At 42.2% G+C, this 14498-nt stretch overlaps 1 protein-coding gene across 1 annotated transcript; it reads left to right on the top strand.

Moving 5' to 3' along the window:
- The first annotated feature begins 2058 nt into the window (after positions 1 to 2058).
- klc2 (kinesin light chain 2) lies at positions 2059 to 14486 on the top strand. Its single transcript, XM_051075706.1, is given in 15 exon segments — positions 2059 to 2431; positions 5539 to 5784; positions 5875 to 6217; positions 7547 to 7746; positions 7748 to 7764; positions 7857 to 8046; positions 8148 to 8321; positions 8520 to 8619; positions 9237 to 9286; positions 9514 to 9581; positions 9910 to 10018; positions 10367 to 10519; positions 10625 to 10749; positions 11344 to 11401; positions 11521 to 14486. Coding segments are annotated over 14 exon segments (1899 nt in total). The 5' UTR covers positions 2059 to 2431; positions 5539 to 5556; the 3' UTR covers positions 11605 to 14486.
- The last annotated feature ends 12 nt before the right edge of the window (positions 14487 to 14498 follow it).

The following is a 14498-nucleotide window of genomic DNA, read 5'->3' on the forward strand; positions in this document are numbered from 1 at the left end:
CTAACTCAAAATGCTCTTTGCCTTGTAGTGTCAAATAATTCCAATGATTCGCATCTAAACTTTTCCTAAATTGTATGAAGTAATGGTTTATGATGCCTCTTTTGCTTTCACTTGCTCACTGATTGAACTGAAATCTGAAATATTCCACTGAAAGAGCAGCATTAAAGTCAAAATCACTGCCAAACCTAAAATGTGAAAAAAAATGATTACGTTCAGATAGATGTGTGGATTTTTTTGGGGGGTGCTGATAACTTAAAACACATTAACAACAAAGTGATCCTTGTTCTTGAGTCATCATTTCAATATTTGGAGGAACTGAATGCTTTTCCATCGCAGCCACACTCTGCAGTTTTTCTTGTCTTTGCCACCTTTAGTACTTTCTTCCCTTTGTTCTTGCCGTTCATATTTTCCCTAAAGTCTCTTTGAAAACGCTGGTTGTTCTGTCTGTAAGTCTTGAACTTGTTCCTGTGTGTTTTTCCTGTACCTCTGTACCTGTGTCGACCCGTGTTTGTGACGCTGTGACGATGGTTCCTCTGTCCTTGATTAGTCTTGGTTAGAGATTAGGAGCTGTTTGGTCCATCGGTAATATCTGTCCGTGATCAGCAGTGTCTTTTCTCTCCACCGTCCTCAGAAATATGTCCCTCTGATGATTGAGAGAGTTTTCTTCACCAGGCTTCCACAAGCTTAGCTTTCTGAAAAGATATTGTTCCCATTCCCGCACAGCTTGTAAATTTGCCGTCTGTCCTCATGGGAACAGGATTTGCCTATGAAAGCAGTAGACGTCTGCCTGACGAGGTTCTGCCCGCAGCAGAGTGTCCTAAGCTTGTGGACTTGTGGAGAGTATTTTGCACATGCCACTTGTTTCTTCAGCAGTCTTCAGCTTTTTTGCCTTTTGCCTATAACAGTAACTATATTAAACAAACTATAATGCTTGTACATATCAGATAGTACTTGTTATATTGTACTCTAGTTCTTTTTTTTGTTTGTTTTTCTTAATTTGACATGTTTTGTAGTACTGCTTTTTCATGATTACGTTTGTCAATCAAACAGATGTGGGATGAAAAGTGGAAGTGTTCATTGTTTCATTTGTTTTTTAAAATAAAAATATTCCTGATTTGTAGCTCTGTCTCTTGTTTTTATATAGGATATATAACAAACAAAAATCTGGGGTTACAAGGAGAAATAGAAATTGACAGAACCTGCATTAACCACGGGGCTCTGACAGCAGGATGAAAAAATGATTCTGACACTGTAATGACACCATATCATAAGATTTATTCCTCATAAATTGATAACAGGCACACAAGCACCCATAGAAAATGACATGAATACAAGTGTTTTTATTGGGAATAAACTATTGAAATGAATCATATTAAAGTATATGGGTAAACATTGGTTTTTAAAGGAAAATAAAGAGTGACAGTGTAAATAAATAGTGCACATGGTGCTTGTGAATCAGGTCAGTGTTACACAGTGGGGCTTTTAGTACGCTGTTGCCCTCCTTCCTCCCCTGGCAGTCTTTAGATGGGAGCCTGCACTTACATCCTAACACAAAGAGCACGAGCAAAGCAAGAGACTTCACTTCCACCTGCAACCTCCTTTGTGGAAAACCCTCTATGATTTGTCATAACATCCAATGAATTGTTAAATTATCCAGCTAACATTCTTTTGAATGGTTTTAAATAATCTTAATAAAAACCGAATGATGGTGGAATACTTCACCTTGTCACCAGATATTTGAAATTTCGGAAACGCATTTCTATCTTTAACTGTCCAGTGTCAGTTTAGCTAATAGAACACTTCAGGAGACGTTTCAGTTGTTCAGAACAACTAATGAAACAAAAACCTCTATGACAAAGTCAAGAGAGTGAGGCATATGTAAGCCTTTTTTTTTTTTCAGAAACCGATTAAGTGGTAGCACCCGAATTCGAACGTGGTAACGCGTTAACGCGTCCGAATTCGTCGTGTTAACGCGTAACCAACGTGTTAACGGCTTCAGACCAAATTTGAATTTGGGAGCTACCACCATCTGTTTCTGGGGGAATACATGCCTTCATTTCAGAAGAGAAAACAAGTACCCACTCAACCTACCCTGTGTGGATACAAATATAAATAATATGGATTGAACATAAGGCCTCTGGACAGACGCGTCACGGCTATCCGACCCTTCATTCATAGAGGAAATGCACAGTCTATGAGGAAATGGCAGCCGTGAATCATCTTGGTATTTTACTTCATCTTTGGTTATAGTATCTGGGAGAACAGCCATTTTCGCCTCCCAGTTGTCACATTTGAAGTACATCTATGATTTTTTTTTTTTTTTTTTTTTTTACTGAATAAAAGTTTTAACGGGGATGACCAGTCAGTAACAGCCAACACTGGACACATTAAGAGCTTTCTTGCTGTCTTCCATTGTCAAGTGACAGTCTGGGTAAGTTAAGGTGACCGTTAGGAGCATGCTAAGGCGGCTGTTAGCTAAATTACAGACCTCAGCTGGGACTGTAATCCTATTAAACTATACTCAGTGCTGTGGGAGCTATTTTGGTTTGTGTTGTAATAGCCAAATAACGTGAGAAACGTGAAATTAAGTGGACACAGTCTGAATGTAACTAGTTGCTAGCACGCAGCTCCTGTAAAGTAGGGCTAACGTTAATTCGGCGTCAGTTACCAGCTTATTTACGACGGCATCTATTGCTTTGCTAAACCACACCTTGTGTTTTTATACACATTGCAAGCTACAGTATATTGTCGTGTTCGGTATCCTACACAGTCCTATTTTGCGTCGCTCTTGCTAAAAACGGACGGTTTTATTTTGAAAAACCAATCCGGAAGCAGTTTGTTTTCTATTAGCCAACTTGCCGCTGGTTCGCCTGGAGCATCACAACATTATCTTCCTGCTTTGTTCGAGGGACAGAAAGCGTCGCACTTGTCTTCGATGAAGGTAAAATGCGGATAAATTATATTTAAACGAGCGTGAGGCAGTTACGCAGCTAAAAAAACAGACAGCGATTTGATGCGTATGACGGTAATTTTGCCGGTATATTTTTAGCAAGCTGTCAGATCAGACGTTACATCCTCAGCGAGGTCCGTAAATGTGTCATCTGCAGTCCGTTGTGTTACTACTTATGAAACATCACTTTTTACATTTTCTCTATTATGTTCTCATCCGTGCCTGTGGTGAAAATGATATAATCGACTGATATAACGTGCATCAGTGTGTGTTGTGTAACACCGTGGAGCTCGGGCCTGCACTGTTTACAAACTGTTTACATGCGGTAACCTGTCATTTCAACGCATTATCAGTGATTGTCGATTATTTTCTGGATCATCTGTGATCGTTTTGTGCTTTTGGAACAGTGCTCTCCATTGTCGGTCACCTTGGTTGATCTGCTGCCAAACCTAATGTTGCCTCGCCTCCCGGCCACAGGCCTCGACCATCCCACCGGCTCATTCATTTCTTTGTGGCTTAAAATAGCCCTGTTAAAAAAAATGCACGAATGGCGTTGATTTCTGGTCTGCCACTTTTTTCACACAGCTTCCCCTGTCTGCGTTTCTGGGAGCGGTGGACTTGAAGCAAGCGTGAATATTGGTGCATTGCAGTGAGTGTATGAGGCGGACGGGGGGGAGGGGGGTGGAGGAGGATGGGTGAGTGAGAGAGCGAGGCAGGCACAGAGAGAGGGAAAGAGGGGAGGGGAGGGGAGGGGGAGAACAGGTGCGCCTCCAGCATCAAAGCAGGAAAAGGGAGAAAGTCACGATGTTGCACAATTGGCTCCTCTGTCCTGCTGCTGCTGCGATGGTTTAACTTACAGCTGCTCAATAATTAGACCTTCAGGCCTCAGGGCTCAGGATAAAAGTGACTAGTTACTGTGCAGGATCTCTCTGCTCAGACCAGTCTACAGCTAGGAGATGTATATGGATATCATGGTGTGGAACTTTCTAGACATTGTTTGGGATATGGCTTGAATGTTGCTTTTTCCCTGCTGAGTAAATAACAGTGAAAGCATCTGTACCTGCAGATGGTCATCATTACTCAAAGTGACTGATTATATGACTGTGACCTATTTTTAGAAACCATAACACCCACTGCTGAAAATAAATATCATAACATCACAAGCTGGCAGACATTGGTCTGCAGCATTTTTAATATTTGTTCAAGTTATTCATCAAGCAGAATCTCTGCAGGTTGTAGTTTCTCATGCTGCTTTACAGACTAATCAAATAATAGGAAAACACAATGACAGATTCATTGATAATGAAAATAGGTGATAATTGCAGCCTTAATCGCCTGATCAATATCAAGGGGCTGAGACAAGGACATTAGGAGTTTATACTCGTAAATTGATATTTGAGAGTTCATACCTAATTTGATAATTGTGACTAGGATATGTGCTGAGCGAGACATTTAACAGTTAAAATCCAAACTTTCTGTAATGATGTCAATTTTTCCACATTAGCTTAAACATCTCTTTGACAAAGTCTTGTTTACTTCTGGGTCAGCACATAAGCTGATACTGATATATCTGTGATGACCTGATATCAGACAGAGATACTGGTTTTGCAGATGCATGAGTCAGGCCAGGCTCAGATGCTCCTGATGATGTTTGATTTTTGTCATTATCACCTCACTGTGACTCAGTCTCTCCTCGGAATAGCAGATCTGTGGTCTTGTTTTAATTGGCTTTACAGGTCACTGGCAGCTGCTGCGTCAGTTTCAAGCTCAGAGGAATCCTCTTGTACTAATCTAAATGGGTTTTAAACATATATGTTGCACACACACACACACACGCATGCACGCTATCACTTCCCATCTCGTCCTAAATATCCACGGGACACATTGTACAATAATGAAACAGGAAACCATTATTTAGCTGTTGACCTGTTTGAAATTGTGGTGAAAGATGGAGAAATGGGAAACATGAGGGACAGGCTTTTTGCAGCAGTGACTTCATTAAAGGTTATTTTAAACTGCCATTTTCTCACCCTGTTTTTACCACATACCGCGTTGAGTCAGGCATTTCTCATCTGTGCCCAGGTGGGTACTGAAACACATGGAGCAGGGAGGATTTGGATGCAAATGTTTCCCTTGAGGCTCTTTTATTTAAACAACAGATTTTAACTTCTTGGCTTTGTGACTCATTTTTACTATTATAATGAAATCTGTGAGAATAAATCTTTGCTATGTTCTCTACTACCTCTTCCTGTTTGACCTTCTTATGGAGTATCTCTTTACTCCCTCCTTCATTTTTATTATCTCCCATTCACACCCTCCTGTCCTCTCTTTTCTTTCTCTCATATCTCATCTGTTCTTTTCTTTTGTGTCATCTACCTCCAGCTGACCTCTTTAGCTCAGATAAAGGATGTGTTTGCACGGAGGAGCTCATACATTAAATTGTGAGAATGTCAAGCCGGACAGTGAAAGATGAAGCACAGTCAGCAAAATCACCTCCCATCCCCCTGATAAATAAAAAATGATGAGTCAGTAAAAAATATCCTCCATCTTCTCATCTCTGTGTTGGGTTTCTTTTCCTGTCTCCACAGCGCGTATGAAACTAGGCAATGTCCACCATGGTGTATCCTCGTGAAGAAGCCCTGGAGCGACTGAGCCAGGATGAGATCGTCCTCAACACAAAGGCCGTCATGCAGGGCCTGGAGACCCTGCGCGGGGAGCACGCCCAGCTCCTCAACTCGCTGCTGGACTGCACCCAGCCGCCCGTCGCCCAGGAGAAGTCCGGGCTGCTCCGCAAAAGCCTGGAGGCCATTGAACTCGGTCTGGGAGAGGCACAGGTGAGAGACTAAATCCCAGTTCTCAGTTAGGAGGGGTTTAGACCTGGTAAAAGCCGCATTTTTAGTTGTATTTTCTCTTTTCCCCTCCAGGTGATCATTGCCCTGTCCAGCCACCTGAGTGCCGTGGAGTCGGAGAAGCAGAAGCTGCGCGCCCAGGTGCGTCGGCTCTGCCAGGAGAACCAGTGGCTGCGGGACGAGCTGGCGGGGACGCAGCACAAGCTGCAGCGCAGCGAGCAGAGCGTCGCCCAGCTGGAGGAGGAGAAGAAGCACCTGGAGTTCATGAATCAGATAAAGAAGTTTGACGACGACGTGTCGCCCTCGGAGGAGAAGAGCCAGAGCTCTGGAGGAGGTGGAGGCGGCGGGAGCGGAGGAGGAGACACTTCAAAGGACAGTTTGGATGACTTGTTCCCCAACGATGATGACCAGGGACCAGGTAGGACATCAGCAGCAGTGAGCAGGGAGATGATAACAGGTTGTTAGTTTTAAGCAAAGTCCAGACTGCATCCTGACTGAGACATTTATCTGCAAGGTAACTGAGGCTGCAGCCGTCTGAATGCACAGCAGCTGAATCTTCTGTTTTTATCTCATGCATGAAGACTTAAAATAAAAATCTCTCAGAGCTCAGCACAGTCATACCATTCACCAACAGAAACCTTCAGGCCTCAACTGCCCTGAAGCTTGCCCACTTCTGATGCAAGTAGCCCCTTGTATAAGTGGCACTCGAACAGCTTACACCTCAAACATGATATAGTTTATATAGGATAAGAAAACTTATTTGTAGCAGGAGCTGTGGTTTGGTTAGAGCTAAATTCACTGTCGGGGTGGTAGAGTTTTTATTATTTTTTTATGCAGTGTATCACAATGTGTAGCTTGTTCAGCTTTCCCTCCCCAATTAGCCCAACATTAAGTGCTGCAGTACTTGCTTCATGGTCTCTTTAATTATTGATGGCTGAATTGTTCACTTTTAAAATTCACATTCAGCCACAACATGGTCAAATATATAGAAGATATGAACGTCTCTTATAATCCCTTAAAGAGTTGAAAGTAGAGGAAGCTGAGGAGTTATGGTGCGTTCAGGACGACAGTAAACACAGAAACTATGTGTTCACATGATCAGCTGGAAAGGATGCCTGGAGTATCATCTTTACATTGTGTTGTTGTCTTTACAAGGAACATAAACACATTAGTGCAGCTGCTTGCCGCGAGCAAAACGGAAAATGTGGAATGTACTGAAAGTGAATGTACTATTTGCAGACAGCTGGTCTATTATCAGATTTTACAAACATCTTTGCAACTGTAACACAGGCAGCTTCACTTATATATTAAGAACGTACATACAATAGTAAATGACTTGCAAAATAAACAGTCATGACAGAGAACACCATGACTGTAGTTGTGTCTCTTTGGGCTGTTAAAGTTTGAGGTGCATTTTTCACAATTCTCTGATGTTTTAGAAAGTGACAGTTTATAATAATGATGAATGGCTCTACATTACTTTCTGTCTACAGACACATAACTCTGAACAGAAGGTTTATTCTTAGACTGCCAGTTCCTGCTATCAAACAGATGTTCATAAAGCACCTGAGTCAAACAATTTCTTCATTTGCATCGCAGCATAACTTTTAACTTCATACCTTGCATGTTAGAAATTAGGCAACTCATTGGTGCCTAGTCTCAAATTTTGAATTCTTTTCAGTGATGTTATTTTTCTATGGAAAATCTACTATTTTTTTGACCCCGTACCCTCCCATCTGTGCTACAGCCCAGCCCAGCGGAGAGGTGGCGGCCCAGCAGGGAGGTTACGAGATCCCGGCACGCCTCAGGACGCTGCACAACCTGGTGATCCAGTACGCCTCGCAGGGGAGGTACGAGGTGGCCGTGCCGCTGTGCAAACAAGCCCTGGAGGACCTGGAGAAGACGTCTGGACACGACCACCCGGACGTGGCCACCATGCTCAACATTCCTGGCCCTGGTGTACAGGTGAGAGTCAGAGAGGGGACTGTGTTAAATGGTTATCAAGCAAAATGATTCAAATTTTAAGCAAAGCGCCTTGGTTCTGTTTTGTCATCCAGAGACCAGAACAAGTACAAAGAAGCAGCTCACCTCCTGAATGACGCCCTGGCCATCAGAGAGAAGACGCTGGGGAAGGATCACCCGGCTGTGGCCGCAACTCTCAACAACCTGGCTGTGCTGTACGGCAAGAGGGGCAAGTACAAGGAGGCTGAACCCCTCTGCAAGAGAGCGCTGGAAATCAGAGAGAAGGTAAAGATCATCACCATCAACTCAAAATACAGACAAAGATTTATATATATTAGAAAAATGCAATGTTTATTTGCCCAACTTTGTCCTCCTGCTGTATCTAGGTGCTGGGGAAGTACCACCCTGATGTAGCCAAGCAGCTGAACAACTTGGCCCTGCTGTGTCAGAACCAGGGCAAGTACGACGAGGTGGAGTACTACTACAGACGAGCTCTGGAGATCTACGAGTCCAAACTGGGAGCTGACGACCCCAACGTGGCCAAGACCAAAAATAATCTGGTGGGAACTTTATTAAGACACAGAGCAGCTACTCTGTTGTTTCTGTGTCTGCAGATCTGCACATTTTTAAACTGCTCTGGCTCTTCTGTGCACACATCTTATCCTCTAATGATATGTTTATATATCAATATCTTAAATGAGTAGAACATTTTGTTCATTTTAGATACATGGATTAAACGTTGTGCATGCTCTCCTCAGGCCACGTGCTACCTGAAGCAGGGGAAGTTCAAGGACGCCGAGGCTCTGTACAAAGAGATCCTGACCAGGGCACACGAGAAGGAGTTTGGATCTGTCAATAGTAAGTAGAGACAAACAGTCAAACCACTGTGAGGATGGTCAAAATATCCTGGTCACAGTCACTTTAGGTGCCTGGGCTGTGCAGAGAAAAGCAGATACTGGTTAATGTGGACCAGCATCAGGGAATTATGGTCTGATAAAATGTTATTAAAATGGAAAATGTCCAGGAGCTCCTCTGTTAGCCTTCTCTGACAGTTGCTGTGTTTGGGATTCAGGTTTTGATTTAGCCACACCCTGATCCCTCCCGTCGCCCTCAGCAGGTCTCAGAGGATTATTTCGTGCTATTGAAGCGTGTGGAGCGGCTTAATGTTAATGTTTCCCCTCCCTGCCGCTGCTCAGCCTATCAAACCCTTATGTGCTCACATGCCTCCCTGAACCAGAGAGGGCCCTGGCAGGAATTTGGCACGGCACGAGTTTGGTGAGAGGCAGCCATGTGTTTATATGAAATCACATGGACAGAGAGGCTTCACTCAGAAGTTCAGGCCAGGTCCAGGGATCCTCATTATTTTCTGGGCAATTCATTTGTTGATGTTTTTCCTCATTTGATTGTTTTCTGCTGCAGCTTATTTTCACAGTTTTTGTTATTTATGGGATTTTCCTTTTGTCCATATTTTGCAGATGACAACAAGCCGATCTGGATGCATGCAGAGGAGAGAGAAGAGAGCAAGGTCAGTTACTCAGGCTGACCTCATCCACTGTTTTCATTGGCTGGCAGACAGCCTGTTAGGACTGGACAGTGACATAAGTGATGGAGAGCAGCAGACTGTACAAATGACAACCAGGACAATTTTAATAAGGTTGATGTTTCATATTTGGTTCCTGGTCTCTGCCTCTTTTCATCTCAACTCTCTTTCCTTTCTTTCTTTCTTTCTTTCTTTCTCTCCCTCTCTCTCAGGGTAAGCGCAAGGATTCAGGCCCCTATGTCGAGTATGGGAGCTGGTATAAGGCCTGCAAGGTGGACAGGTGAGTCAGACAGCTGAATTCACTGACAACATGTAGGAATGTTTTGAGCGTTTAGCAATAACCTTAAAATGTATTTTCTATCGACAAATCTGTAGTAATGGTTACAAGTCCATACCTGCAACCTTGGCTAACCTTTGTATTACAGTAATGCTATTTTACTGCTGCAAGCCATCTTATGGCTTCATTCATCTTAGTTTCTTGAAGGTGAATGGAACAAAGACTTGGTAAATACCTTAAAAAGAGAAAAGAAGTTGAGGTTTATTATATTATATAACAATTTGTTACACACAAAGGAAATAACGTGTCTTTCTGGATTTCTTTTTTGAAGCCCGACAGTGAACACAACCCTCAAAAGCCTGGGAGCTTTGTACCGTCGCCAGGGCAAACTGGAGGCGGCAGAAACACTGGAGGAGTGCGCCAGCAAGTCACGTAAACAGGTACCACGCAGACACTCGGACCACTGTTGGACTGGTTGAATTACTGCTGTTAGATCAGTCGTCTCGGGCTCTTTTCAGCAGCTTTTTCAGTTAAGAAGCCCGATTAGTTCAAGACACTGCAGCTGATTTATTAGCACATAAACTACACTGGACTGATTTAAAGATCAGCCACAAAGCTGATGTGTGCATTGTAGTAATGAAAATTTAAGATCGTGGACATGCTGCGTGAAGCTGTTGTTTAAAAGCTATAATTTTTTTTCAATCCTCTTAATCACTGTCTTAATCTTTGTTTTTCTTTGTCTCTTTGTGTGTGTGTGTGTGTGTGTGCGTGCGTGCGTCCTCTCTCAGGGTATCGATGCCATTAACCAGAGTAAGGTGGTGGAGCTGCTGAAGGACGGAGGAGCTGGAGGGAGCGACAGACGACACAGCAGGGAAGGAGTCAACGGACCAGGGGGACAGCGGGGGGACAGCGAAGGTGACGACTCAGCTGAGTGGAACGGGGTCAGTTCACAGATATTAATTCAAGGACAACATAACCTCACACACAAAGCTGTGTTTCACTCAGTTCTGTTAATATAATATATATATTTTTTTTTTTCTCCTCAGGATGGTAACGGGTCTCTGCGTCGCAGCGGCTCTTTCGGGAAGATTCGTGATGCTCTGAGAAGGAGCAGCGAGATGCTGGTGAAGAAGCTGCAGGGGAGCGGACCTCAAGAACCTCGCAACCCAGGGTGAGACCTGTTTGGAAATATGACCTCAGGAATCAGGTTTAAGACTGTGACAAATGATTTTCTTCATCTACTTGCCAGAGCCCAAGTTACATTCTCAAATTGCTTCTTTCATGTGACAAACAAAATAATCCAAACCCAAATATATGAAATTTACAGTTAAAGTTGCATGACCCTGGATATCTCAAGGTCCACTTACTTGGATCTTCTCTATGTTTTAATGAAGGCCACAAGATGTGGCTGAAAGCTCTGGAAAAGCCATGTAAGTGTACGAAAACAAAAGGCAACAAATTCTTACATTTAAGTAGATCAAGCTAGTGAATCGTTTTTTCTTGATAAAGACAATTAATTCTTAAAATTAGTGTTGATCTGTTTTCTTTTGTGTGACTAATCCACTGATCATATATATTTCAGCAATAGTCATGTGTCTTATAGTTGCACTTATGTTGTGCTCCCCTTCAAACTTTTTTCATTCTTAAATAAATCTTATGATGATTTATTAGTACTGGATACACCTGAAAATGTTAAAACTCAACTTTATAAGGATGATTTTTGTCTTTCATGGTTTAAGCTCTTCATAAGATTTTGTTTTCTCAGAATGAAGAGAGCAAGCTCCCTCAACTTCCTCAACAAGAGCACTGAGGAGACCACACAGGTACGACTGTTAACATCCTGCCACGTGTTCAGCATGAGATGTTAAAAACATGGCTGGCTCAGAGGAATCTGTGTATAGAGAGTATTGCTCAGTGCTAACATGTACTGGACTGTTTTCAGGACGCCAACTCTGGACTGTCAGACTGCAGGGGACTCAGCGCCAGCAACGTGGACCTATCCAGACGCAGCTCCCTGATTGGCTAGACAGCGGCAGGAGGAGGTGGGACTCAGGAGGCGCGGAGCGGCCCGACGAGGAGAGGCTGTTTGCAGCTTGGTTTGATCAAACAAACACAATTACAGCTCAAAGCATCAAACACTTGCACCTGCAGCATATTTTTAAAGAACACCCACATTAAACATCATCCTGTAAGACACAGCCGCCGCTGCTGCTGCTTCACTGTACAAACCGCTGCCATCAATCAGAAAAGAGAATATTTAGATACACATATATCAGCATGCTGCTTACTAGAACGTGGAATGTCTGCACCTGAACACCTCGTGTGTTTGTTTGGTTTTTTTTTGACTCATAGCACCGTAGCAAAGCGTCGTATCCACATCGTGACGAGTCCTTTTCCTCGATCTACTCGCGTGCAGACATTCAACCTTAGGTAGGCTAAATGTACCCTGGTTTCATTTCAAAGAGAGAGGTGTTGCACTCTGTATATTTCACCAGTAGCATGAAGTATTTGCTGATGCTAACCACCCATCGAATGCATATCACTGACATAAAAAAAAAAAACATAAAATCCGATTAGATTTTAACCGTAAGGAAGCAAAGGTAGAAAAGATAATACAATACTATCTTTGGGGATTTTCAGAAAGCAACAGCACTAATCATTTAAACCTCACTTTTTGCCTTCTTGTTTTTTTATGTATATACAGTTTTAAATTATTTGATATTTCATTCTTTGTATATAGTGCACCTTGACTTTTGTTTTTCTTTTTTGTTTACACTTTATTGCGTTAAAGAGAGTCTCAGCTGGAAAAAACACTACTTATCCAAAGGGGGAAAGACTGGAAAAGAAGGAGAGGAAGAGAGGGACAGAAGGAGAGAAAATACTGAAATGGGCGCTTAGTTAATCATGTCAATGAAAAGGTCAAAACATGCTGATTCAGTTTTTAGTACCTCAATCACTGAAATCTACTGACGTTCAGAATAAGCTACCGAACCATGAAGGTTTCAGTCTAAACTGTTACAAAGCACTTTGAACTCGACAGTACTGTATATCTAGCTGCCATTTGGTAACTACAGAGCAGACTGGGATGGCAATATCCTCTACTAGCCACACTTGGGGCAAAAAATTGACTTTCTTGGTACTTTATGGGTCAGTTTGAAAGTAAATTTACAATATGTGGTGCAAGACGTTTTATCAAACACTATAATTATTACTTTCTTCTCCCACTGATTCATTTTAAATCGAATTACGTAAAACAGCCATAAGTCTGAAGGATATTGAAGGAAAATGATGTGAAGAGATATTTAAAAATAATTTGTTTACAATCATTACAGCAGGATGTTAAAGGCAGAATCAGCCCTGATTTAAAATTATGGGTAACTACCTTTGTTCAAAGCTGATGCGGTGCCTCAGCTACAGTATGTTTACTTTCATTAATGGGATTCTTGTGAGTTTTTTTTTGGTTTTGTTTCCCTCGTTTACTGTTACTGAATATGTCAAATTTTTGTATGAAACAATCCTCAGTGCTTGGTTTTTAAACGCTGACTCGGATGGATTTCATCAGTCGTAATCAAAAGACTGGTGTCCGTGCATCCTCGGCGAATGCTGTCGTGCTGAAGCGTTTTCCTGAGCTTTTTACGTTGGAAAGGTACCGAAAACGGATTATTTGAATGTTACATTTTATGTTGATGGCGGGCGCGTGCTGGCGTTTACACTGGAATTTTTTTTTGCGTGTTTTGCTGGGAGAGGAGATGAAACTCCACCAAAACGAGACCAATACAAAGAAAACTGTCCACAGAATGTACACGTCTTATCATGTGAAGTCGAAATCAGACTCGACTGATCGGATTGTTGAGAAAATGCCTTTTTTTCTTGTAACCCTTCTTTAACCCTTCCTCTAAAAAAAAGGTAAATTCTAGTCAATCTGAGTGTGATTTTAAAAAAAAAGAAAAAAAAGAAGAAGATGCAGGTTTGTTGTGAAGGAGTTTTGTCAGCGTTGTTGCGTTCACACCATCGCCACACGCCCAAACAAACTGAAGTCGCTCTTCTTGAAATCACTTCGCCGAGTCTAAAAAGTGCTAATTATTCTATCAGCTTCTGATTGTGCTGAATGTGTAAAGTGGATGTAATGTAGAAATGTACAGCAGAGGGAGAGAAGGAGTAAAGTAAGTGTGTTAAAGCGGGAAGAAGTGTTAAAAAAAGGAAATGAAAGTGCATTGGAAGGACATCAGGAGAGCAAAAGTGCTTAAGTGTCGTTCGCAGCAAATAATGTACAGAATTATCCGTGTACGACCTTTATATGTATGTTTACTGTATGTCACGTTCACACACACATACACACACACACGTAAGAATTATGTGAAGTTCCTTTAACAGCACACACAATCTCAACACCATGTAGTTGTGTTATAAAGTTAGTGGAACACTAATTCGTAGGCCAAAAAAAAAAAAAGAAGAAAAAAAAGCTCTAGACGCATCACTGCTCCTTATCAATACACACACCAATACTAATCAATCCTTCACGGTATTAATCAGTCACTCATTCACCCCTGGGCTGGCACAGTGTTCGTGCTCCTGTGGGAGTTTCTGGAATCACAGACTCCATAAATATATGAACATTAACACACACATTTAGCTCAGTAAAATAGATGAGAAAAAAAATTGTTGGTGATTTGACTTTGGATAAAATCAGATCTGTTCTCTAATGTCCAAATATTTATGGAGATCAATACGTGTGCTCAGAGCCGTGGATGGTAAATGTTGGGAGTTTGAGGGTCATGTATATGTGTGGTGGGGGGGCCACTAACTCAGCTCCTGTATTGCTGATGATAAGATGGATCTTATTGTGAAGGGGCCAACCTTATGTGTATTTTATCAACGGTTCAATAAAAACATATTCCACTTTTCAAACTGATTCTGTGT

Source organism: Lates calcarifer, linkage group LG14 (assembly GCF_001640805.2).
Source record: "Lates calcarifer isolate ASB-BC8 linkage group LG14, TLL_Latcal_v3, whole genome shotgun sequence".
Classification (NCBI taxonomy): Eukaryota; Metazoa; Chordata; class Actinopteri; family Centropomidae; genus Lates; species Lates calcarifer.